Source organism: Chaetodon trifascialis, chromosome 1, assembly GCF_039877785.1.
Source record: "Chaetodon trifascialis isolate fChaTrf1 chromosome 1, fChaTrf1.hap1, whole genome shotgun sequence".
In the NCBI taxonomy this organism is placed as follows: domain Eukaryota; kingdom Metazoa; phylum Chordata; class Actinopteri; order Chaetodontiformes; family Chaetodontidae; genus Chaetodon; species Chaetodon trifascialis.
Window position 1 is genome coordinate 17,249,048 of NC_092056.1, and position 27,669 is coordinate 17,276,716.

Genomic DNA, 27,669 nt, shown 5'->3' on the forward strand with positions numbered 1-27,669 from the left:
GAAAAATGAGCATTTTGTGTATTTCTGTTGACTGAGAGGCTTTCAGTTTGATTGTTTTTGTGCAGCTCCTCTCCCTCACCATATGGTGCTGCTCACTTTTAATTATGATAATATCAAAGTCTTTGTCTTGCATAGTCCATTTATGTAATAACATTTTCTCAATGCAGTGCTCACTACATACGCACCCCCTCCTCCCACTCCCACACACACATTCCTCTAGTAGAGACATGACTTATCAAATCTTTCCCCTTCAAAAACCTAAACATCTTTGGACTATTATACTGACAAAACACAAAAGGAGAGGAAGCGGAATACAAGCCTTATTTCAAGTGTAAAAATGTGCTTTTGTTTTCATTGCTCTGTGGTTGAATTTGTAACGCAGGAACAATGAACAAGATAAGTCAATATTTCTCCCTCAGAACAATTTGGCTGTCGGTGGAGAAGAATTGCTGTTATAAAGCTGTCTTTTTATTCTGCCACCCTGTCATGAGTAGAGCCAGCTGAAACACAGCTCCTGGACGGACGGTGAGTACCTGAGATGAATGAGATGATGACAGAGGCCCAGCAGTGGGTTGTTAGCCTAAACACTGCACACTGAAGGCTGTGGAAGCATTTTTCTCTTCTTCGTCTTTGATGTAATCCCAGAGCCCTATCAGACAGACTCCAGCAGACCTTCGTTGCTGCTGCCCTTGGATACATGTCAGAGCGGATGGCTTCGCGTAGTTCTTCAAAAATCCATATAAGACATCGTGATCCTGGAATTGGCACGTGAGGGTTTGGTTTCCTCTGTATCTTCTTTTGACTCAGGTTGGTGGGAAATTGATGCATTTCCTGTGGACTCAGCCGGTCATGCAGGGGGTGGACAATAAACCCACTAAAGATCAGTAACAGTTTGTAAATTAGTGTGTTTATTTTCATCTAGAATAAAAAAAAATGTGGATATAATGCATATGAATTAGTCAAACTAAATCACAGTCGTTCCACGCAGAAGTGCCCCCGAGGGTGCATGTCCCCCTAGTTGGGAATCACTGGGTTTGTAAGAGATTGGTAGAGATAAAGAGGGAGGGACAACAGCTGAAGAAAAATGAATTTAGGATCGAGCTGTGGGTCTGGATGTGAAGGTCCTTGTAAGACTTTGAATAATAGTCTAAACATGTCTGTCTAGCCGTGTTCATGACCTGTGGGCGAAGAGAAGAGGAAAAACTCTGCATCAGAAAAAAAAAGGGGGGGGGGGCGGCGCAAGATGTGGAAGCAGAAGGGGTCTGGATATGATCGGGCCTCAGATACAGAGCAGTAAGCTGGCTGTCAGACAAACAGCGTTCAGTCTTGTCAAACTCTAACACTCCACAGTCCACATTAGGCTCTGGCTCGCAGCCAACTCAGTGACAGAAACCTCTCATCAATGCCATTCCTCATCTGTCCTCAGAGTCCCATTGTCTGCCGTGCTTCGACCACTGCTGCTCTGATCTCAGTTCAGACGAACATATAATATATCCACTGAAGTACTGAAGTCATTATTCAATCACATTTTCTATTTACATGCCGTACACGTAGAATTCGTTCTGAGAGATGTCATTAAATAGTGCACACAGAGTAACACACAGAGCGAGCAAAGAAAAGTGACATAACTGATCTTTTTATTCCGTAATAACTTATCGTATGTCCGTGTTATCACCTCGTTAGCGGTTGCGGCCGTGCCTCCACTAAATGAGACGTACACTGAGCAGTGCTTTGCAGCCCTCCTGCCCCTCAAGGGGAGCTTTCGACTGGGGAAGGTCTGTTTGATCTCAACACTTATCTGCTTCATTTCTGTTCTCTTATGTGGTACTCGCCAGCCATCACTTTGATTTGTGGTCAGTCTCAAGTCAAGTGCATTAACCGCATACACACACAGATGCGTACATTTAGCTGCACTATAACACACAAATACACACACCATCAAAAAGAAATGGTCTCTTTGCAAACCTCAGGTGGAGTGAGATGAATGTGCTTGCTCGCAGGGTGTTTGATATCATTTCAGAAACTGTTTAAACTGTATTCATGCCCTGCTGAAAAAGCTCCAGCATGCTGTCGCCGCTGTGTTGCATATTTCAACAGGTCCAGAGTGGATGCAGTTTTTTTTTTCTTCTGCCAAAGTGACTCATTTGCTCAGTATTCACTCTTGAGACAAATCTGTAAATTGCTCCCTTTCTTGCATCCAGATGTCCAATCCCATAATTATTCCAAATTAGAGCAACATTTTATACCAAAACAGAATGATTCACAACTCATTTAACTCCTCTTGAAGATTTCACAGTGAATCACTTTTTACCCAAATAGAGAGGAGAAACTGTAGTCTGTGCTTCAAAAGCAAGGATTACATGATGAGTTGATCCTTAAACAATGCACTGGACACACCTCTGTGTGTCATACTGCACAAAGCTTAATTTTTCATGTCCAAATTGATGAATGAAAGAAGAAACTGCATCCATGGCCCTGCCACATTTGCAATAATCACTGACCATGTCACTATTTGTCCTACTTTGATACAAGAAGCAGCTTCAGGATTTCTGTTTTATGCTCCATTCACGCAATGTCAGCAGAATGGGAAGGAAAGGAAAACCTCGCTTTATTCTGACTTGCGAGCATTGACGCACATTTCCGAGATTGTTACCCACACTACAAAAGTAGCTATGATTGCAGTCTGATGTGTTTGTGGTGGTGCATTAACTAGGAAACCCAAACAAACAGCGTAGTTCTTTCAAAAATAACTGAATCAATTCTATTGGGGTTCATTTGGGATTTTATTTAGATGTACAGTATAGTAACTACCAGTCATTCAGGTTTTGCTGCCAATTTGCCGGCAGTCTGTTGACACTTTTGTAGTCCTTTTTACAAAGTAACTGTCAGAAAATCCTCATGTTTGTGAAATGGGATGAACATGGTGATTGACACAGTTTTAACACTGGTCCCTAAACCTGTCACACAGTGAAGAAACACTTAAATAAAAAGAATTAGACAGCGGATAACAATCCCACAATACGAAAGAGGGTCAGTGAAATTGAAAACACACAATTTCCCTGCTCTATATCCTTTTCCTGCACGCTAGCCCTGTGCATCTGTATGTGAAATAGATTCCTATGCCATCCAGAGTCCTTCACGCTGCTTGCCGGCGACATCCCTAAATATAAGGAAGGTAAGTATGCATGTAGATTAGGTCGAGCACCGGAGACGCACCCCTAGAAGGAGTTGGCCTGTTTTAGTGGAGAAAAGTATTTTCTGTTGGAGAAGGAGAAGAACTGCAGGGTAGGCTTTTCTGCAATGTCTGCAATAAGAGTGTTCATGTCTGGAGGTGTCTCCTTTCGATGGGGTTTGTTGTGAAAGACTGGGAGGCAAGAAGAGGAGTTGGGAGGTTTTGGGGGTGCTGGGGGCTTCTGGTAGCAAGTTATCTGTTTAAATAAAGCCCTGCAAAGCTGTGTGATCAGGGAGGAAAAACACACACACAGAAAAAATAAAAAACTCCAAAAAGAATTTAAAGGTGTCCATGCAGACACTCTGACACGAGCTAAAACTAAAACTTGACCAAAGCATGATGACGTATTGTTTCCACTCGCTACAGATGCCATGTTCAGTTTGTCTGGTGTGTGTAAAACATGTTTTAGAAAGTTGAGCAGTAGTAAAGGACCAATTTTCTGTGGGAGTCTGCAGGGAAACACCAGATTTCTTTCTGTGGTTTTGATTCTGAACTTTTTTGGTTTTCACTCAGCTAAATTAGGGCAATAAGCACGAGTTTACCTTCGCAAATCAAACACAGTCATATAAGAGAAAATGCTCATATAGGCTATAAAAAAAAAGCTTCTGCTGCTTTGATTGCTCTGTGTGTGTGTGTGTGTGTGTGTGTGTGTGTGTGTGTGTGTGTGTGTGTGTGTGTGTGTGTGTGTGTGTGTGTGTGTGTGTGTGTGTGTGTGAGAGTGTGAGTGTGTGTGGCCATGTAATAAATGTGTTTGCGTTTGCCTGTGCTCACTATCTTTATATCTGCAAGAAAGCCAGTAAGGCCAAGAACAAGAGATAATGAGAGAGAAAGAGAGGAAGAGACTCTGACAGACACACAGAGAATGAGCGTGAACGTACTGTAGATAAAAAGAGGAGATTTCAGATATAGCCGTTAGCAGTTCAGCCATGATGGTGGCTGAACACAGCTGTCAGACCCAGATGGTGAGGTGCTAATAACATTCAGAGTTTTGCAGCGCACCGTTTATTTTCTAATAATAAAACTGTTAGCGCTTGCTAATAGCATAGCCACTGCCTGCCAAGCACACGTTCCGGCTGACACTCACACCACTCTGCTGCCATTTACATGCCGTACTGCGGAGCCGAATGAGTCTATAGTAGGCCCTAACACAGCAGACAGACAGACAGACAGACAGAAACACTCACACACACACACACACACACACACACACACACACACACACACACACTGACCAACAAGCTGTTATGTGTAGCCAAGCACAGCAGAATGACCTAAGGTAATGAACGAGTGGATGGGAGTGTTATAAACATGAAGAAATAAATAATCATGTGGAGGTGAATGTAAACACACACGCACACACACATCCTGATGAACACATTTGAGAAACTTGTCTTGTAGAATGTGTGATTTTTCAGTAACCTGTTTCAGACATAATGAGATGGCCTCTGGCTCTGAGAATACATCACATTTAAAGGAATAGCTTTTGCGTACTACTTCAACAGTGATACATGATACATCACTCAATTCAAATGAGAACATCCAGATTTAACAAAATGTTTTTACAACTCAGGTGACTTTTCGGGGAAGTGGAGGCAGTCTGATCGTAAGATATTTATGCTGGCCTCATTTTCTGAGAAAAGTGAAAGTTCACATTCAAACCTTTCACAGCTGCTATTGTGCAGTCCTTGAACAAATCAGCCAAATACACTGAAACACATATTCTATCAACTAGCAGCTCTGACTATGAGTAATATCTCCTACACTAAAGGTCGTGTGCATTTTAATGGTGCCTGTTTGCTTAAGTTTAGTCATTAAATACAGAAGAAACATCAGCAGGTGCAGATTGAATGAGAACCATTGAACATATTCAAATACCGCTAAGAAAATGAACAGAATGATCGAACAATAATAAATGAAAAGAAAGTGTAAAGAAAAACCAAACTCATGAATGGGTTATATCTGGACAGTAGTTCTGGGCAGAACAGCCAGACTCCCAGGGACAAAAACAAAAGGTGCTATTCTTTGAAAATGCTGACTCATCAGAGTGTGTCCTACAATAGAGAGCCACTGTGGCGTGACACACTATGTCGCTGACCCTAAAAGACTGCTTTTTCCTTTTATAGACTTTCCCATTTTAGGTTAGATCGATAGTGTGCACCCAAACCAAATCCAAAAGAATTTTACACTCCCTCTTATTAAGTCATATATTCTCTCATTTTTACATGTGTTCAATAGCTGACAGTAGGCAGTAACAGGAAATATGGGGGTGACATGCAACAAAAGGTCCAGAGCTGGTTCCGAACGTGTGGCATCATGTTTACATGCAGTGGGACGCCGCTTACTTTTTTTCTAACTTCTTATATCTGAGCAGTTCATTGAAATGAAAGGGAGCTGTGTGTGTGTGTGTGTGTGTGTGTGTGTGTGTGTGTGTGTGTGTGTGTGTGTGTGTGTGTGTGTGTGTGTGTGAGAGAGAGAGAGAGAGGAAAAAAAACTAAGTACAAGCCACGTTTGTCAGTATCATACAAGGTTGTTTAACCTCGCAACTTATTTATTACATTTTTCAACAGGAGCCAATTTCCTGTTAAGTGTCATTACAGTATTTCTGCACACACACGTACGCCTGCAAAGCATCACAATTAATTGGACTTCATTTCCGGGAGATAATTTCCGACTGTTAGGCAGGCTGTAAAAGCACATCACCATGCACATAATTACATAGGAAGGCAGGAGCAGCCTGCAGAATTTATCTTCCACCCCAAAAATGAAAGGCTGGTGAGTGGAACTCTGCTACAGTCTTTGAAGAGGCGTTTATGTCTGTATGCTAACAGTCTCTAAATGAGCTAGCACTGTCACATCACTGAGATGCAGCTTCATTTAGGTGTAAACTCACTGAGTCAGGGCTTCTGTATCTCAGAGTCCCTCAAAATACTTAGCAAATGAATAAATGACAAAGAGGCTAAATTTAATTACATCACAGTGGTGGACAAAAAAAACAATACAGACACAATACGGAAATAAGAAAACCGAATAGCAAAAAAAATAAAAAAAATCCAACATGAATTAAGTCTAAATTAACTCAGCATACTGCGCTAGGTCTCCAGCTGTCTCATGCAGCTGAAAGCAGAAACCTGTGTCTTGAGTAATTGAGCTCCCCTCTGCCAGAGTTATCATTTTGCTTATTATGCAGGGATATGTAACACAGCAAAGCGGCTAGAGTCTCTCTAGTTGGCTCAGAAGTGAAATTGCCCCTGTGCTGCAAGGTTTGAAATGTGCAAAACTAAAGACAAGATGTGGAGGACAAGGAGCTCGCCAAGTGACACAGCAGGGGGCTTTTGTTAAAGGTCTCTCCAGTCAGAGTTTGTGGAAATCTGGAATAGAACAGAGGGATGAGAGAAGGCGTGTTGACTTAAAAAGGAAATTAAATGATTCGTGGAAGTCTATGAGGTGGATGAAGCACTGGTGGGTTGTTAACATGGAAAAATCTGGTCTGTCTGTGTGTATGCCTGCATTTCTGAGTGTGTGTGTGTGTGTGTGTGTGTGTGTGTGTGTGTGTGTGTGTGTGTGTGTGTGTGTGTGTGTGTGTGTGTGTGTGTGTGTGTGTGTGTGACAGAGAGAGAGAGAGAGAGAGAGAGAGCGCGCATGCACTGGTATGTATGTGTGTGCGACAGAAGGTTCCGGGGCTGCTGTGTGCAGTACCGGCTGGCAGGGTGGCTGTCAGAATGGCCCTGTTTCCTGTGTCAGCTCTAAAATAGGTCCAAACACAGCAGAGATGCACGACACACTCCGGCTATTTACAGCACTCACACAGTGTGTGCGCAGGATGCTGCCAAGTGTATGGAACCAGACACACTTGTACTGTATCTGCTCATAGACTGCAAAAAAGATGTATTCACTTTGGAAAAAAAAACAAACAAACAACATGACGGGCACAGAAAGAAAAACTAGCCTTAAAATCTAAGACAGACAGGTTGATGTGATTTTGTGGAATGTTTTACGCATCCAAAAAAAAGGTGCCTGTGTGAGCCTGTGTGTGCGTGCCCTTGACCCCTCCATATGTGGGTGTTGTGAGCGTATCGTGTACGGTAAGGGCACTGTGCCCTGCTTATGTCACTGCACCCACCTCCTGTTCACTGGAACGTCGCCCTCTGTGTGTCCGTGACAACCAGCAAACCTCCCAAATGACGCAGACATGCTGCCACCTTGCCGCCTCTCTCTGGGCATGCCCAATAAAGCTTTCCGTGTGCACACGCAGATAGGTACTCTTACACCGCAGTGCATAGGAACTGGTTATTCCATACGTCTGCGATCATGTCACATCATCTCATTGAAACTCGCTACCTTTATGATTTTCTCAGTTTTTTTTTTCTTGTCATTGTTTCGTCTCTCGCAAACACACGCAAGCTGATGGTGGCAGCCACGTGTGAAAAACAGTAGCGGACGACAGGTTCACACCATCCCATGCTCTGATGCCGCGCTACCTGACACACTGTGCCATTTCCAAAGACACACATGCATCCATAACTGCCACTGACCATTTCCTGCCATAATTGTTTGCATTAAGCAGCAGAAAAGTCTGCAGTCGGACGTCACATTACATCAAGAACAGTGTTAGCAGTTAACTCAGTGATTCCACCACAGACTGTACATGAGGAGGGGGATACTCAGTTTATTTGTCTGTTTAACCGTCATTATACGGCTGGAATCCTTAGCTGCTGGCTTCCCAGAGATCTGCCTTGTTAGACAAGGCAACCATTTACTGATTGACTCAAGTCAGGTTCGACGTAGGCTCAATCAAATCGTCAGGATACACACTTGACAGCTCTCTGTTTTGAGAAGGTCCGCCCCCGCCGTTCCCACGCAAAGCACCCATGACATGAACAAGTCCCATCCACATCAAATGTGCCTCACCTATCGCGCCTCTCCGTGTTTGTTAGCGTGTGCATGCCCACTACCTGCATGTTGTGAGCCTAATCTGCTGCTATTTTTAGTTTTGCAAGTAGCCCCCATAAACTTTGAGTTTCAGTCCTGTTCTAGTTCTGCTTTGCTACCCACACGTTCTCTACTGTGCGGTCCCTCTCCTCTCTCTCTCTTTCACTTAGTATGTTTTTAATCAAAATTTCCATCCCTACTTTCAATTAGGAAGCCAAACGCTTAACGATCATTTCTCGGTTGATGTGAGAGCTAGAGAGAGAGAGAGAGAGACGAGACACCTAAAAAACCAAAACATAGATGATTTTTGAAAAAGCCTGTAATGCTTAGTGGCAAAAACAACATGCACACGTACATTAACACGTTTCCCAAAATATATCTGGAAACAGACAAGAAACATGACAAGCTCACACTTGAGAAGGTGCTCAATTTTAGATGTGGCTACTGCCCTTTCAGAATCTTGGTAATGTCTGTTGGTCGACCTGTGTTTGCATGCTTATGTGTGTATGTGTGTGTGTGTGTGTGTGTGTGTGTGTGTGAGAGAGAGAGAGTGTGAGAGACAGAGTGTGAGAGTGCATGCATCTGTAAGTGTTTGCTGTAGAAGGAATTGAGTGGAGAGGAGGCGGCCATATGGTAGCAGATATCAGTGTGCACTGTGTCAGTTTTCAGTCATGAGGGCCTCTCGTGCATTCTGGCTGAGGAAGAGGAGGAGGAGGACTTATCTGGAAACTGATAAGACGGCTCGAGCCTTTCTCAAATTATCCCAAAATTATTTTAATTGCTCGTGAGAGCAATGCAGCTTTGAATTTTATCTCCCTGTTTCTCTTTGCCTCCATCAATTTCTTTGTCAGTCACTTTCCCGCCCCATATGGCTCCCCTCCTCCTCCCTCCTGACTCGCTTCAACTCATCCTCTATCAAGTTTTCCCCCATATTTCTTTTTATACACATGGAACTGTCAGCCTCCATCTGGGGCTGCTGGTAAGTGAGTGTGAGTGCGTATTTCTGTCAGTGTTTTACACATGTATACGGATGTGTGTTCACACACAGGGGTCATAAGGTCAATGTTTAACACCCAGGCATTGTATGACCAAGCCGTGAACCAAGAAATCTCATATTCGTTGATTTCTGTGTGCGTGTGCGCATGCAGTTGTGTGCACTTGTGCTCCGTGAACCGGAGAGCTCGGGTCAGATGCCTCCAGTGTTGTGCTTAAAGCTGCTTTGAATGGGCCAGGCTGTGCTCATCTTCTGTCTAATCTTCCCGCTCTGGCGAGTGTAGGCAAGAGGGGAAAAAAATCCATAGTCTTTTCATCCTCCTGTGACCACTGTGCCTGTGAGACAGCAGCCGTGGGAATGGAGATGGATACAGGCAGCCCTGCCTCTGACCTCCCTCTACTCCAACACAAGGGTGGAGATAAACAGGGCCACAAGGATCGCTAACATCTTTCTTTCTCAGGCGCACACAGACGCATGCACACACACACTCATACCGACACACACACAGCACAGCACAGACATCTCATTAAAGCAATAGTAGGTGAATGTTGCAACAGCAGTGTGCCACTGGGAGAGAGGTCTATTAGGGATACTATCAAGAGACGAGGGAAGGAAATGAGAGTCGGTGTGCTGGTCCTGCACGCATCTAATTCTGGTACGGCATATGTGTTTGACGTATGTCTAATTTTGACCCAGGGATTTGGCCAAGGAGCCGAGTATTAATACTTATTGGCTGAATCATTATGATAATGTAGTGACTAGAGAGTTAATAAAAGAATTGCTACAATACATATCTATTACCCAGAGCGGGAGTGTGTGTGTGTGTGTGTGTGTGTGTGTGTGTGTGTGTGTGTGTGTGTGTGTGTGTGTGTGTGTGTGTGTGTGTGTGTGTGTGTGTGTGTGTGTGTGTGTGTGTGTGTGTGTGTGTGTGTGTGTGTGTGTGTGTGTGTGTGAGAGAGAGAGAAAAAGACTTGTTCATGTGCAATTCTGTGTCTATGTCCGAAAGTGAGGAAGACAACAGAAGGCGGTTCATCCTAAATTACCCTACCCTCCTCTCTGTTTCCTGGGGATTTTGGAGTGATACTCCCCTCTTGCTCCCTCGCTCCCTCAGCTGTCACAACCCGTCACCACAACTATTCCACTTCAGCCGCAGGGACGAAGAGAAAGCTTTGTCCCTCTCCATCACCCTCCTCTCACATCCCTCTCTCTAATGGTAGTTGTGGCATACTGGCTTGCACATTGAGAATGCATTTACTTGAATCCTTTTTTTCTCCCCGACCATGACCTATCAGTTTAAGGACAAAACAGGAAACTAATGATGTTTTAGTTTTTGCTCATAAGAGTCATACAGCAGAATGTCAATTTGGAAAGTAAACACAGGGCCATTCCTTTGGTCATGGCTAGTATCCATAGAGATGCATGTGTCTTATTATGGTTTGTCAGGGGTCATTAGTGTAATCCAAGTGGACAGAAGTTTATACTGAGAAAAGTGTGCCATAGTATTCTCTTTCTGTTTGTATCTTTTTTTTTTTTTGTATCTATATGCAGCCGCTTCCGATAATGTCATCCTACACTGCTCTCCGCTCCTCGCAACCAGAGACTATCAGCTGTGAACTCATTGCTCTGCTTTAATGGTCAGGTCGCAGAGAGGAAGAAAAACCTAAGAGCTTTGGAAAGTGGTGAAGATGCTGTGTTTGTTCCTTAAGCTGCGCAAGTGTGACAGAGAAAATACTGAGTTGTGAGAAAGCGTGAGCAAACCAGGACTGCGGGACTTGATTTCTGTTTTTGTCTCTGCCACAACATTCTTTCCCAGGGGTCACACACCCTTCTGAGCCAACAAAAACACGACAGCGAGGTGACCAACTGAGTTCACAGCCTGGTCTAGCCCGACGTGCCTGTGTTACACTTCAGAGAGTAACCCCGCGACACATGGCCATTAAGGGAACATGCCTCTTTGGTACAGTAGTGACATGCAGAAGTGTGCCGCTCCTCAGCCTCCACACTTGAAGGCCCACTCACTACATTGTGTGCACAGAGAGCCCTCCTCCGTCAGGTCTCTGAGGCCATGTACTCTCCAAGGGTGACACTACCCAAACTCTGTAATTATAAAACGAGCAAAGAGCATTCCTCAGCCTGGTTAGCCAGAAGTATGAGAGAGAGGGACAAATATTTACTCCCCCCACCCCATCCTTCTGTTCCTCCTCCTTTAACGCACCCACACCCCAATAATTTAACAGTAAGAGCAACTCAGCCTTGTAAACACAATAGTTATGTCTGCGCTCACAGAGCCATGAAGCAGACATACAGGCTCCACTACCCCTGCAGCTACTACTAATACAGACTCTGCTCCTCTCCTCTCCTCTCCTCTCCTCTCCTCTCCTCTCCTCTCCTCTCCTCTCCTCTCCTCTCCTCTCCTCTCCATAAAGCAGAAGTTTGGATGTCTTACATTCAGCCTTCAGAATATTTTATTTATTTCAAGATTAAATGAGCAATGACAGACACTCAATGGGATATTGGTGGATTTTCAGATTTCTTTGTAACGGGACACAGTGCCTTTCACAAGATCTGGAAAAGTAAAACAAAACTCAGTGCAAATAAAAGTTTGTTTGTTTTTTTTTACTTTCTTCTATATCAGTATTTATTCTCAGTCTCTGTGGAGGTTGCAGAGGACGCTCTGGGAACCTCTTACCTGCCAAAGCTATCAAAGCGCAACACAGTCAAATAATACTTGAGATACTGAAATAAAGTACATTAAGTGGCTAAAAAATGAAACTGAACACGTGGCTTCTTCACACGTCTCTCTATGAAGTCTTTCTTTCTTGTCCACATAGACTAAAGATCATATGAGTGATTCAAGAGGACAGCCTATGGAGCTCAAATCAAAGTGACGTGTCAGGAATATACAAGCAGATTAAGGACTTGTTGGCCTTAATAAAAACTGTATATTTATTAGTGTGATACCAAATATTGTTTTAATTGTCTGAGCCAAGGGAAACACAAGCCTTGTTACTCTAAAGCACAGCCCACACAACTGAGGACATGTGGATGTGTCTCAGACGTGTATTAATAGGACTCTACCAGACTGTTTGTCTTAACACTTTGTAAACAGCGTGATGATATCTCTGGCTTTGATTTCTGTGCCTGTGCATGCATTATGGTGATCCTGTTTTTTTGTTTTTTTTTATCTTGTCTTAATTAAAGCCCTAACGTAGAGAAGAACAACTTTTTGTGCAAGCAAAACCTGCCTGACAGCGAGAAAGTGAGAGAATCATATTGTTTCTGAGGCTATTTGTTTTTGATGTTAACGGGCAAGCGCAATGCATTAAGCCTGGAATGTAAGTAATGTGCACTTAGACATAGATCCCCGGCTACACTGTGTGGACAGCAAGCGTTTAATGTGCAGCAATAACTCTGTTAGGCTGCTGCTTCTCACTGCCTCTCTTTCACCCTGCATCTTCTTCATCTCTCCTCCCATTGTCACACGCTCTGTATACGTTTGTTAATGGTGCGCTAGTGTGAAAGATGAGAGAGGACACTGCAGGTCTGTTCGTCTATTTACTTTGTGCCATCCTGTCTCCCTCTGGTCCTGTTTGTCTGACTGAAGTGGGGTAGTGACAACACTTCAGAAACATTTGATATGATGCAAAGGCACTGCATGACTTTTATTCTTGCTTCAGAAAAAAAATAAAATACTGAAACATGTTGTGAAGAGTGGAGCTGAACTCTATCAGGATAAATGCAGGCCTGGCCTCCACAGAGGACCCGCACCCTGGGTGAATGACTGTGAGAGCTGCTGTATGGCAGGATGAAGTGTGTTCATTTCCTTATTTATTGACTCACTCGCTTTTCTCTGAGTGTTTGAAATTAATAACAGCCAGCAGAAATCAGACAGAGGGATGAAAATCAGCACTTTCCCTGCAGTGAAGCCATTCATCAAGCTAACGAGGGGGAGAATAGGAGTGGAGGAGTGGAGGGGAGGGGAAAAGTGACGTTTGGAGAGGGAGCAGGGAGCGGGAGGGAAGCAGGTGCAGTGTGAGGCAGAGGGGGGAGGATGGCAGGAGGGGAGGGAGGGACAGTGACGTTGGGAACAGAGGCGAGGGGAAGGAAGCTAAGTTTGTTTGGAAGGAGGAGGAGGAGGAGAGTCATTTGGAGGATAGCAGGGCCGACACAAGAGGAGGAGCTGTGTGTCACTCTAAAAAGAGCGGTAGAGATGGAAAGAAAGACAACTTTGACATTGGAGTATAAATAGAGAGGAGGGAGAGAAACAGAGAGCGCAGACAGTTTCCTCTGGACTCAATGACTGAGGGATAGGCACAGAGATCACGGCAGTGTAGGAACTAATGATGATGGGTTCACATGTTTTGAAGGTAGACTGCACATTGTTCTGATGGCACATTTTCTCTGAAACTGCAATAGTCTGAAAAATGTCCAAAATTACCTGTCCAATATTCCTCTGATTGACAAGTGTTGGTTGCTTGGTTTGGTGATTAGAATAAATATCATTCAGAGCCAATCAGAGGCAGTGTAGGGATGGGCCTTCATGGAACATGGGTGGGAAAAATTCTAATTGGATTGTTCCAATCTGAATTGGAATAATGGGCCTTCAGAACAACGGTACGGCACCTTTTTAAGTCCATGGCTTTGCTAATTACTAATGAGTGGTTCCTGCAGCTTAATAGACTTTTATAGCAGCTATGTCCACAATGACTGGGCTCTTTAGACCTCTGCAAGCGGCATCTGGTCTCCACTAACAGTCAGCAAACTACCAGCTCCGACAGCGATATTGCCTCACGTTGATGAGAACTGAGGCAGATACGATGCAGAGCTCTCGTCCCCAGCAGCAGTATTTTACGCCCCTTCCTTTCGCTGATGGGTGATGATGAGCCTGCCCTCTCCTCCAAGCCTTCGCCCTTGCGATGGCTTGGTCCCATGCCGCTCCACCTCCCTGACAGTCCACCAGAGACCCGACAGTATCTCACACCCAGAGCAGGGCTGACTAAGCACTTACCGCTGAGCCTCTCTTCTCAGAGCGAGAGAGGAGCGCCATGCTGAGAACTCTGCCACAGGAAAATAATTAGCAAAGTGGAGCTCTGCCCAAACACGCTGGGCTAAATCTAGTACCACTTCACAGACAAATGCACCCATAAATCTTACCCTTTCTTCCTTTGCTTAGAAAGTATCATTCTCACAATCAGGAGGAAAACGTTAGCTTCTTGTTTAAGTTACATGTTTATATTTACACACTTGAATTTAATCCTTTGTAGTACTAATGCAGGATAAGTGTAGGTTAACTCCAGTGAACCAGTGAGTATATGCAGGCTTCTGTTGATAAAGTGAAAGCTATAAGCTGCTTTGCGGTTCAAGCTATCATACTTGTTTTTGGTGCCTCGTAGTGACGCAAACTGTGCCCATCTCACTGTACATGGATATCTGTATTTTTAACTTTAAAGTTAGACCACAGTGTCTTCGGTCACCAAGGCTAAATATAGTCCGCTCCTCCTGAGCAGTCTCCAGTTTCTCACTCCTTTCTGAGAGGCAGGTGGAGCAGAGAGGAGGAGGTGGGAGGAGGAGGGATAACACCCAGTCTTGAATAAATCATCCTTCGACTTTTGACCCATATGAGCAGGAGGTTGTTTTTGCACTTCTCCACTGCCCCCCTTCTCTCTGTGTCCTCTGTACCCCCCCCCCATCTCATTCATTTTCTCCTCTGCATGACAGGTCAATCTGGATCGATTTCATCTGCCCTCGACGACTGAGACCAACATCCTGGCACCCAGAAATAGAGCTCTTTGTGACAGAAGAGCCTCCGACCGAACGCTACCGTTAACACATAGCTCCGAGAAGGGTTGAGCGAGGGAGGATGGGGCAACAAAACTATTTAGAAAACATTCACAGCCTGTAATTAACCGTGCAGATGAGCTGCACTGATATGAGGAAGCACCTGTAAAGATGGGAAATAGATCATCGTGACTTGATGTGGTGTGAGGGTGACACTGTTTTAGTGGGTTTCACTTAAAACAGCCCTGCCATACAGCAGCCACACAGTTGGTGGCCTTTCCTACCTGTTACATTATGCTTACCTAATCGCACATGCACGTACACTAACACACACAGGCCTGCTTCCCCAGTCTATATTTGCACTCAGCTCTCTTTCTCACAGCCTCTTTCACACACACGTACAGTACATATGCACACACCTGGTGTTTTATCTTTGTCAGCATATTCTGGGTCCTTCAACTCCCCGCTGGGCTCTGAACTCCAGTGTCTCTTTGCATGGCAAACCCCTGAGGTGTGCCTGCCTTCATAACACACGCACCAGTCGCAGGTGAGACACACTGGCAGTCTCATCCCAGTGTTAACCTCTCTTTATCGCCTCGCCAACTCAACATCTCACAGTGTAAATACATGTGTGCCTGGAAAATCTTTTCTCTTGTCCTCTTGTGGTTGAGGCGCAGTGACACAGTGTCCTGCTGGTGTCTAGGCAGTCCTGGCCAGAGTCAGGACACTCTTTCCCCAGGCAAGGACACCGAGACCTGGCTCTCCGTCTCCATCACTCAGCCTGTCCTCCTGGAGCTACGTGGCCAGACTGCTCATCACCCCCCACCCCCCGTCTCCTCATATGCATGGATTTGCATAAAACAAAGACATGGCTCTGCCTGCAACGTCTGCCATGGTTGAAACCGCTAAGAACAGGATCGACCAGACCACACCGCACACAGCCCCTCTAAGCTGGGCTGGCAGGTTGTCAGAGCGCAACATCAGTATAGCGCAGCGGCATGGCAAGTGAACTGAGATTTACGAGGCTGACTAAGATAGACACCCTCATGGTTTTCCACTTTCATTCGTCTAACATCCGTTCCCTTGGCGTTGTTTATACTCCACACCCCGCAGCAGTGAGCAGAGGGCACCTAATTCACAGTGATGACGTGGGAGGAGAATCGGAGCACTTAAAACACTTCATCTAAAGATGATTTGTCCTTGTCTTCCTTGATGGCTTTTGTCCTGCTTCCCCTCCTGAAGTTAAGTGGAGCTGGAGAAAGGCCAGCTTCTGATCCCACACCCCACTTAGACACAATCAAGTAAATAACACTGGGTACAAACACGTGTGTGCATAAACACAGACACACACATGCATTCAACTTCACCAAGGTGGGAAGTCATGAGTACAAAAACCTCAACCCTTCTCTCATCCTTGTGTGTCATGACCAAGCACATCATGGGGGCTTGCTGTGGAACAATCAGTGAAACCATTACAGGAACAATTGGGTTTGCAATATACATTTGCACAGGTTCCTCTCTGTCTCTGTGAATTGATTTCAGGACTGGAAGCTTATTCTTCACTCTGCCTCTCTCCTGCTGTCCGAGACTCTGCCTGTTTCTCTCGGCCTTTTCGTACAAAATCTGAACATGTAATTTACATTTGAATGAGTGGCTATAATCTGCTGGTTGTCCTGTTGATCCAGGACGACTGAAAACATTCTGTGTGTGTGTGTGTGTGTGTGTGTGTGTGTGTGTGTGTGTGTGTGTGTGTGTGTGTGTGTGTGTGTGTGTGTGTGTGGTGGGGGAGTGCGTACAGTAGTCAGTAAAGTTATGGCGTTGAGGAGATAGAGAAAGATCGAGAGAGATATAGTCAACATAAAGAAGACGTGTGCTCTTTAGCATATGAATAGAATTGACAAACCATGGTGCATTCTGTATCCATTATGGAAGCCTTACACACACACCTGTAATATGCTATAAAACACTCAAAACTATATGTGGTGACTGTATCCACTCACTATTTAATATTAGAGTCTAATAATAATGCATAATTAATATAGATTTCATTGTGTAGGCACATAATATGAAAATAGAAACAACATTACCAGCAGTCATTACGGATGATATTATTTCTACAGCGGTGATCATTTTTTTAAAGGAGTTGTTTTACAAATCTGACTTCCACTGGCGTGAAGTTGAAATAACACGGGGAAAGTACAACAGAAAAGATCAAGAAAGAAGTGTTTTACCTCAGAGAGCCATGGGCACGGAGGAATGGGGCTTGAAATCACAGATGGAGGAATTTTCTTGATGACCTGAAGGAGCAGATAACGTTGGACAAAACAAATAAGAATAGATGAGTGAATATTAAGGCAAATACACATGCTGCCTTCCTCTGTATGTGTCACTCCGTCACACACACACACACACACACACACACACACACACACACACACACACACACACACACACACACACACAGAAACAATCACAAAGAAACAAATAGATCCATTCTGAGCGAGATTCACTCTCACCTTGTCTGTCTGGTGAAACACAGTACATGTATCATAGTAAGCGTTTGATGCGAGGGAAATGTAAAAAATTTGCATGCAAATAGATTTTACAGGCAGAGCCCATGCATCAAAACACTGTAACCACAAGAGACAAAAATAAAATATCTAAGCATACAGTGTGCCGTCGCAGAGTACAGCAAAATAGCTTTATGCTTTTGCTCCTGTTCATTTCATTAAATGACATAATTAATTGTTCTGTGTAGACAAATAAAACAGTGGAGGATGGCTACTTCTGCCTCTTCGACCACCTCATGACAGACACTTTCACAAGCAACCCCCCTTAAAACACGACCAAGCAAGCATGTTGCTCCAGCCTGGTCACTCATATTCCCTGTAAATGCTGCTCCTCGTTTGAAAATATTAGCGTAGCTTTTAGCTCCCTGCACACTGAGGCCAGGCAGGGCCCTTTTAAACTGCTGTGGAAAAATGACAGTTGTGGAGACGCTTTGCCCATACACTGCAGTGAAGGAAATTTTAAATCATTGGGTTTCAAATAAATGCCACGAGTGAGTATGTAGGCACAGATACAGAAAAAAGCAGTGATGCAGCGTGATCTGAGTACCCTTTGCATCTAAATCAGTGCAAACTTTGTAAACTGAGAGTGACAGGTAGCGTTTTAAAAACTATGTTAACTGTGAAGAAAAGACAAGAACATCTGTTGCAAAATGACAAGAAGGCCTCTCAGGATTAGAGTGGACATTATACGGCCTTCTTTACTTCTGCTGCCATTGTTGCCCTTGTCTACTATTTCGTCATGGTGAAGAGAGAAACAAGGAAGAAATGCTCTCCATGTTTAAATTTTTTTTTGCTGAATTGATCATTGTTTGCTGTAAATGAGTAAATCCTCATTGGTTTGTTTCTTGTGTGCGTTGCTCTGCTGCAGCTCTGCACCTTAATTAAGCAAAAATGCCGAAGAAACCTTACATTTATAGATTGAATATATCTGTTTTTTTCCCCTTTTTTATTTCAGAAATTTGAAAACCATGTGCCACTTTTAAAGACTACAGTCTCTCTCTTTTTTTTTTTTTTTTTTTTTTTTAACTCTGTCACCTTTTGTGCAATGGGACTGCTGAGAGATGCAGTTGCATTTATTTAAGTCACAGGCTCTTGGTTTGGGTCCATTTACAGACATATAAAATTACCCCAGCAGTCCCGACCACCTCATTACCAACATAACCTGCAGCCAGTCTTTCAAGGACAACTCTCTAATGACACCACGCGTATCCGCTTAATGTCTATTTGAAGCACGCTGTGACTTTCTGCCACAAAGAAATAAAGAAATGTATAGCGAGAGCGAAGCGCACTCTGATAAAATAAGCCTCTTAATTGATCCCTGATGTCTGTTTAATTCTAAAGGAGTGTGTGTTACTGTACTGTACGTCTCATATCCTCTGTAAAGTGAGAGGAGGGCTTCTTGCCTCTGTATCTGCTGTGGATCTGCACAGACTATCCGCAGATGTGGCTGCCACCTGGTTGTGCTGAGACACCTGACTACTGTTACTGTTCACTGCCTGCACGTCCATTCTGTCCTGTACCTGCCTGACTGTTTTCACAAACACACTCATAAGTGAAAGTTTGCAATTTGTCACTGAGAACAGTCACCTTAAAAAACCCTGACTTTACACTAAAATTCAATGACTTGATGATTTCAGTGCTTATTTTTTGAAAGGGGCAACAGTGGCCCTGTGTTTGCTGTGACCTGAGCAAATATTAAAAGAATATAAATGATGAAAATAGGAGAAGAAAGAAAAGTCATGCAAAAGTTTTTGCCCTTTTCATCCTGACTGTCCTTGTTGCAAAGTTATACTAACCACATGTGCCTCATGAAATGTATTATTTATTTCTTTGCCAACTTTTTTTCTAAGTAGAAGAACAAGCAAGGAAGTTTTCTATTTTTTTCCAGCTATTATTTATCTTTCCCTCAAAAAACACAAAGAATTGTCTCATATTTTTCAGAAGTAATGTTTTTAAATCTTTTTTTTAAATCTCAATTAAAGTATAAATGAGGCTTTAGCACACCCAGTCTGACTCAGTGGATGTTCAGTAAGAAGAAGAACGAGTTTTGCTTAAGCACCACTGCTTATTTTGTTCTGTTGTGTTGCGACACCCACTGTCCTTGAATGATGTGGGTGTGAGAATAAAATGCGCTCATGTCCGTGATCTTTCTGGGTGCCACGAACACTACTGGGAATGCCCGTTACACTACTGGGATTAGTTAAACCAGTACAAAGGATGCTTTATTTTTATCATCCATATTTCCATTTGACAGTGACTCAGTGTTTTGTCTGTTCAGCGACAAGAAAATGTTTAGTAGCATGAAACTAAACCGGCCAGACTTCAGCCAAGTGCTTCGTCCGCTCTGTCCCACTCATTTTTAGGTAACATTTGTTCTGCATACTGCGAGTAAGTACATAAACTCCTTTTTGTATTTAAACCTACCTTATATGTGTCATTTTAACACATTCTCTGATGATATACTTTTTACACACAAAACTGAAAGTTGTTTTTGTGTTAAAGTAATTCAGTTTTGTTCAAATCCTCATAAACGTACCGTTGTATCAAAGAAAAGAATGCTGTGAGAGTGTAACTCTCTATGACGGTGGTGAAATACAGGAAATGGGTAAAAAAAAAAAAAAGCAGTCAGTAGTCTTGCATTCACTGTGTACTGTACCATGTCAGATGTGCATGTACTTTTCATTCAGTGGGTTCTGGGCAGAGGAAATGAGCATGAGCTCCCCAGGGCAGGGATTACTCTAATGACTTTGAGAGCAGTCTTGTGTGCACTGTAACTTTTGACCTCTGCTCATCCTCTTCTCTGAAAGACGACGAGGCCGACACACGCACGCGCAGACACATACTTACACATTTACACCTATGAGCACACGCATTGTCTGCACAGGCACCAGTCGACCTCGCACACTGGCCGGCGTGAGTTAAGAGATGCAGAATCACACACAAATAAAAACACGACAGATCCTCTCCAGCCCTTCCTCTGGCACCATCTAAAGCCAGTAAGAATTCAGACCCCCAACCAGCTCTTACTTTCGGGTCTGTCAACTGGCGTACTGCTATTTGAGCAAACACCGTGCTGCATCTTATGCTGTCAGCCCGCATAGCGCCAACGTTCCATATGAGTGCATCACTGGAAAATCGATAGATTTATCACTTACGTAAGCGCCGCGCGCTGGTGCCACAGATATAACAGGAAACATCTTTTGCAAATCAGATCTGTCTCCACGCAAATGTCATTTAGCGTGGAGACTGAAGTGTTTGAGTCATATAAATCCCGGAATACAGAGGAACACAAGGAAGACCATGCTGTGAATCTGTGCACAGCTATTTGTGTGTTTGTGCTGGTGCGTGTCGGCTGGTGTGTTTGTTTTTATTTCAAGTGCATGGACATTAGAGGTCTAACTGATCCATCCCAATACGGAAATGATCAAAATAAACAGGCTAAAGAGTCTAACAGTAAAGACTTAAACAGAAACCAATTTTCATTTTTTACATGCCACTCTGAACACATCAAAAAAACCCACCACGCAAATGCACGGACTTTAGAGAAGCAAAGCCGAGCTCCTAAATAAAGGAAAAAATCTTTTCTCTTTGAAATGGCAAGTACAGAAACATGTTCTTTAGAGGGGCAAAGCAAACAATTATCCTCCCTGAAGTCATTCAATACATTTCTGTGGTTAATATGAAATATCAAAATATAGCAGCGCTGCTGCTTAGATCAAATAGATGTAATTAGATAAATTGAGGAAGAAGGAGAGCGGCTTGGCTGTAAATTGCGTGGTGTGTGCATGCTAAGACCCAACACTGGCACAGCTGCACAGAGCTGCACTCACGATTTATCATCTCTACATCGCAGGAGCCAGTGGCCCACACCACTATTAATCATCAGCAAAATCATTTAATTCAGTCCAAGCCCGACTATTGTCTCAGTCTCTCCCCTCACTCTGGGCAAATCAGCCACCACAGCAGCAGCAAGCACCTCAGAGGAAATCACACACAACAGAGAGGACACAAGTGTTGGGTAAAAACTGATTTTTTTTTTTTTTTTTTTTCTGACGAGCCGTGTGGCAGATCATCACTGGCAGATGGTGCAGACGATGGCTTTTTTGTAAATTTAACAAGTGTGAAATGTGTAACTGCAAAGATTAGTGTTCATAGTATAGAATAACAGCTGATCACTCAGTGCTTTGTTATTACACTGACAGTGTGGTTCATTTTTATGAAAGGTGCCCTTTGTGCTATGAACTGTGGCTAAGTTGCAAACAGCTGACGACTCCAGACTGAATCTGTCCTCAGAAACCTTAGTGTTTCTTCAAAGTGTTTTTTGGCACATTGGTCTTCCTGTTTCAACAAACAAATTGTTCTGGAACAGTGAAATAAGATGCCCACAAGGCTCTTCCTCGTCCCAGAACTTAATAAGAACTTTTCCCCTTGTGTTTCAGAAAAGTGGCCTTTTCAGTTAGTGCACAGGCACAAACGTTACGATGAAAGAAGTCAAAATGAGACATCTGAGCACCAACTGAAACGCAAGATTTGGTACAGTAGCGCTGAGCCTCTTCGGCCCACCGCAGCAGCTGACTTACGTTGGCACCTTCTCCAGCACCCCCTCACATGCCTGACATGACTGTGCACCCCCTCTCTGAGAGTGTGTCTGCTCAGCCAACATCCAGGCCCTCTGACAAACAGGATAAAGCGAGGTGAAATTGGGAAAAGCTAAACGGTGACAGTCTGATGACAGGGAGCACGCAGTGTCCGAAAAACACAGATAGCAGACACACATCCAAAGATCAGGAAGCATGAAAAAGAAGCAAATGCAGGGTGCAAACAGAACATGCCCAGTCAGAAGAAAGGATCATACACATGTCATCTGTACATGCACTCATTCAAGAAAACACACGCGCACACACACGCACACACACACAGTAATTCACACTGACACCTATTGAAGTTTTTAACTTCACAGACATGCATGCACACGCCCATACACACAAGCACAGACAGGCACACAGAGAGAGACTCAATCACGCACACACACACGCACACACACACACATGCACTAAAGACAGGTCACATTTTACAATAAGATTAACAGGATGTAATTATGTTGTATAAATCATGTTGGCTTCCATAATGACAAATGAGGATGTAATTCATGGAGCAAAATATTTTAAATAGAATTTTCAATGATGATACTTCATCACACAGTGATTTGATTGCAGAGATGATTCAGAATGGAGAGGAGGCTGAAATCATGAAACAAAAATGGCAGCAGAAAAGATTTCAGTCTTGGCCTGTGTTTTTGGAATCGTTGTGTTGTGAAAAGGATTTTTCATTCACAGTTAAGTTGATGATTTCTGGACAAAAAAAGAGAGAAACCTGTGGCGTGAGAGCAAAAGAGCGTTCAAATGTAGGCCACTGCGTGTCTTAATCTCTGTTCGTGGTCTCATCAACTTATCTCTAACAGCGGATTTGTATCTCCACGTTTTTTAACTGCAGCACTCAAGGGTCAAAATGGAAAAAAGCGTCTCAACCTGAACTGCTTTCCAGCTCTTGCTCTATCGGTGTGGCTAAATCTGTGAGTGTTTCTGACTCGTTCAGGGTGGTCCGTTATGAAATAAGTGTTGGGGGGGAACACGTTAAAAAGGGCGACAACAGCCAATATAAACAGACTGTTAAAATGTAGTGCAGTGATCTCCATCATGTTTCGACTCTACTTTCATTATGTTTCAATCACCAAAGCAAAAGAAAAAAAAAAACTCTCAGGACAAGTCAAAAGAAAAGTGAGAAACTTATTGAAGACAATTACATACATTTATTGCATATCATTTAATTGTATGAAATGAAAAAAACGAGCACATATGAACATCACATATGGTTAGTGGGTGAAATAATTTTGCACAGCAAAATATATATATATACTATATATAAGATGAAAGATTAATCAACATATTTTCAAGATTTAATGGCGAATGGTTCTGCCTCATTTTTGTACATGCAGGGTGTCAATCCCTGACGATCTAACAATGTCCAGACATTATTGATTATAATAATTGTTATTGCTTTGCAAATATTGAGTTCGTTTAAGACAAAACAACAGTCTCTCCTGAACTGATAATAAAATGTGAAAATGTTACGATTACGTCGTAACAGAAAGCCAAACTCATCTTCTCGAGACGTGGAGAATACCAACTTTTCCTTTCACTTCCACATTTATGACAGGCGAGATTTTTTTTTTTTTTTTTTAAATTATTATTATTTTTAAGTGCATTTCAGTCCAAAATACGTCAGTTCGTTGAAGACAGACGTTTCCAAGAGCATGGCGATTAACTTTGACCTCGTCCAGCAATACCTTTTTGAAATGCCATCATGAAATGTGTGGCGGGGAGCAGAGGAGCTCTCACACCTCTGTCTGAAGCACATGCTGCAGAAGCGCTGTTTATGCACTGCACAATACTGCTCATTGTACAAACTGGAGCCGAGCCAATTCCTTCTAAACCAATGTTAAAAAATACTTTTGTGCAGCACTCTCCTTATTAATTAGCCTAGTCATCTATATGCTTCAACCTGCAGCACGTTATCTCTTGCAACTTGCATTATAAAACCGTGTACTTAAATTACGCTTTAAAAATGGTTCATAGGTTGTCAAATGCAGAATGAAATATCTTTAAATAACAATATAGGCTTTAAGCAACAGACTAAACTTCCAGGGAAGGGACTGATGATTTCCTTAATAGTGCAGTCTTTTCACCCCTCACCCCCCCTCGCACCAGGATCCCCGCCGATCAACTTCCATCAGGAATGCATAACGCATTCACTGCAGCCTAATGACAGCCGATGGTGGTGCACCTCAACGCAGCTGAAATGCACTTGTATAGATTACAAGGGGTGGGAAGTCCTGTCACTTTTTTGTTGCTGTCCCAAAAAAGTGAGGAGGCCATAAATGAAGTATGAATGCCATGCTGGAGTCATCCGACAAAAAAAGGACATCTTCAAGCACAGAAAGAAAGAGAGAAAGAAAAAAACCATACATGTCCAGCATGCAGGGCAGTTCAATAACACATCTCTTTAAAAACAATGAATAGTTTGTAATGAATAAAGTCTTTTGTTGCTCAACACAATAACAAGCAAACGCATGAGATGAGGTGGCGTCAAACGGCAGGCTCGCAATCCTCCAAGTTTGGCAGACAAAAAAAAAAAAGTAAAAAGACCAAAAACATACTGTCGATGGATGCAGGTTGGACAGGAATCTGTACACTGAATTAAAGGTAAAATGATGACAAAAAAAAGGGCAGGTTGATGAACTTCAGAGGAGCATAGGCTGGCGTGCACACTTCGCACACTGCGGCATAAAGTTGGATCAACTTTCAAAAATCATATTTTACTCAAACACTGCAAATCTAATGAACAACGATGAAAAACTCCTGACAGACAGGCTATGCGTAATATACTGAGTATGATAGCAAAAAGTGGATCAACGTTTTCTCAATATGCCTCTCCAAAATTAAAAACGCGGATGACAAAGCCCTCCAAATCTAAAAACAGTCGCAGACGTGAGCGAACTCTGGTTTTCAAAAAAAAAGAGGGGGAAAAAAGTATAAAATGAAAAGAAAAATGAAAAAGTTGACAAATTAGTTCTTGGTCTAGTTGGCATTTGCGCCAAAAAAAAAAGTTTCATAATGAAAACTTTTTGTAAGCGGGGGTGAGTAACTCATCTGATATTCTTTTTTTTCTCACGATAATGTCGAGACTCACATGAAAAACTCCGGGGATGAAGGGTTGTTGTCGCTGCTGGATCCATTTTCTCTGAAGCCGTTGCTGATGAGCTTCTCATACTTTTCTTTGTACGCGTCCCTCTCCCGGACCAGCCTGGAGATCTCCTGCTTTAGGTGATCGACCTGCTGAATGAGTTGCGTCTTCTCTCCCTCCAGGACGTGCCGCTGCTGGACCCGCTTGTACCGGCAGGACTGAGCGTAGCCTCTGTTCTTTAGGGTCCTCCTCTTCTGTTTCAATCGGATCACTTCTTCCTTGCTGACCCCCCGTAGCTGCCGGTTGAGCTCCCGCACTGACATGGTGACCAGCTGCTCGTCGGAAAACCGGTCCTCCAAGCGCATGTGTGGGTGAATTGTCCCAGAAGTGCCGTTGGACTGGGCGCCAGGTGTCTGATGGTGGCTGCTGCTGTGGTGGTGATGGTGGTGGTGGTGGTGCTGCCCTCCGTTCTGAGCGGCTGCCGCAGCGATGACTGCCGACACCACCGCCGCGGCGGACCCCATCTCTTCCCCGGCCATGGTGCCTCCTGCTCCGGCTGCGCCAGCAAACTGCTGTCCCCTGGCATAGCCATCGAAGGACTGGAGCTGGTGACTGCTGTTGATCAGCGCCTCGACTGCGTCTTCGGGGCTGAAGCCCAGCGCCTCTGGATTCAACTGCTGTTGGTAACCGGACATCCAGTAGAAATCCTCTATGTGTGTCTTCTGCTCGCTCCCCGAGCCCGGACTGGGTGCCGAGAAGCTTGGGGAAGGGGGCACCGAGCTGCACGGCGTGCTCATCGGGGTGGAAGACAAGGATCCCCCGGCGATAAGGCGACTGCACTGGCTGATGTTGCGATCGGGCTCCACCGGCTCCTTTTTCACTTCAAACTTCATCAGATCGAAGTCATTAACATATTCCATGGCCAGGGGACTGGTGGGCAGGTCGGAGTTGCTCATTGCCAGCTCTGATGCCATCCTCTTGCTGCTGACAGTCCTCCAAACGGGGTGAAGCGCAGCTGTCAAACTGGGCTGGTTGGGAAGAACGTGAGCCAGTTTGATTTTTAAACGTTTGCCTTGAAACTGGAAAAAAGAGGTTTTCAGCGTCCTTTTTGCAGCCGCGGACTTGCAGGCGTGTGAGAGGAGTTTTTCTTTGCGGAGTCTATTGCACAGACACAGCAGTGCCGCGCGCACGAGTAGCGGAGTCCTTTTTCAGCATGTGAAATTCGGCGGTTTTGTATTTCAAACATTTAACACTTTACGGTGTCCTCATGAGCACATTGCGCACGCAGAGAGGGAGAAAAGCCGAAAGTAAGGGAGTGAGTGCAGCCTCGCACGTTAGAAGCCGCGGACTGGTGGGGCGATTTTTTAGAGGGATCACACAGCAGATGAGTTTAAGAGCATTGTAGCTGCCCTGACGTCAGGCTGAAAAGGGAAATTGACTCGGACGAGGAGCCAATAGGGTCGCACACTCCGAGAGCTAATTAACATATAAGTGGCCTACAGAAACAAAACTTTTCGCAACTGTCAAAGGCCATCAGCTGACTGTCAGCTGGGACACAGGCTCTTAACTCTTTGGCGACTGTTACCGTAATTCAAATCTGCGTTTTTATATGGAGCGACAGTTCATTCACCTCGATTTTATTTTGATTTCCGTGGAATCAACTGAAGCGTGCATGCTGGAAATTCATTAACATGGGAGTCCTAATGCAGAGCGTTTCGAGAAAAGAGAAAACTAATAGATAGATAGATAGATAGATAGATAGATAGATAGATAGATAGATAGATAGATAGATAGATAGATAGATAGATAGATAGATAGATAGATAGATAGATAGATAGATAGATAGATAGATAGATTAAAAATCTACAAAGCGTATCAGAGCTGTTCACCTTTAAATGAATGGATACCATTTAAGTGTTTGCCTCTGCAGGCTGATCAAGTTTCTATCTTATAATATCTTTGCTGTTTTTAGTGCAGCTATATTACATTTTGTCTTCAAGATGATTGAATGACTTCAACTTGTTAATGCCAATATCTAATATTTCCGTCACTCCGCAGCACAAATAACTGTATACAACACAAATGGAACATATGGACATTGTTGAGTGGAAGCTTAACGGACAACTGAGTAAAAAAGTATGAAAGGTGGATTGAAGAGATTTGTCGTCCCTCTGCTCACCATTATGAAACTCAACACTGCCACCTTTTGGACATGTCCGTGCATGGGATTCCCCTTTCAATCAATGTACCAGTACACACACACGTGCAAAGAGACACACACACTCATTTCAAAGAAAGAATAGAAGATTTTATAAAGGGATGACAAACACACTGTTTGCACAACACACACATACAAATGATCTTTATTTTCTTTCTTTTGTGAAGACACCAATACTCGTTTTCTCTTCTTCTCTGGTTATCAA

At 43.7% G+C, this 27,669-nt stretch overlaps 1 protein-coding gene across 1 annotated transcript in view; it reads right to left on the reverse strand.

Moving 5' to 3' along the window:
* The window catches only part of mafa (MAF bZIP transcription factor a), a 72,976-nt gene extending 46,364 nt beyond the window's left edge, over positions 1–26,612 (reverse strand). The window contains exons 1-2 of the mRNA XM_070969261.1: positions 25,253–26,612; positions 17,165–17,230 (exon numbers count right to left, since the gene is read on the reverse strand). Of these exons, the coding sequence (XP_070825362.1) occupies positions 17,203–17,230; positions 25,253–26,220 (996 nt within the window). The 5' untranslated portion in view covers positions 26,221–26,612 and the 3' untranslated portion in view covers positions 17,165–17,202. The remainder of the gene's footprint in view (positions 1–17,164; positions 17,231–25,252) is intronic.
* Between the last annotated feature and the right edge of the window lie 1,057 nt (positions 26,613–27,669).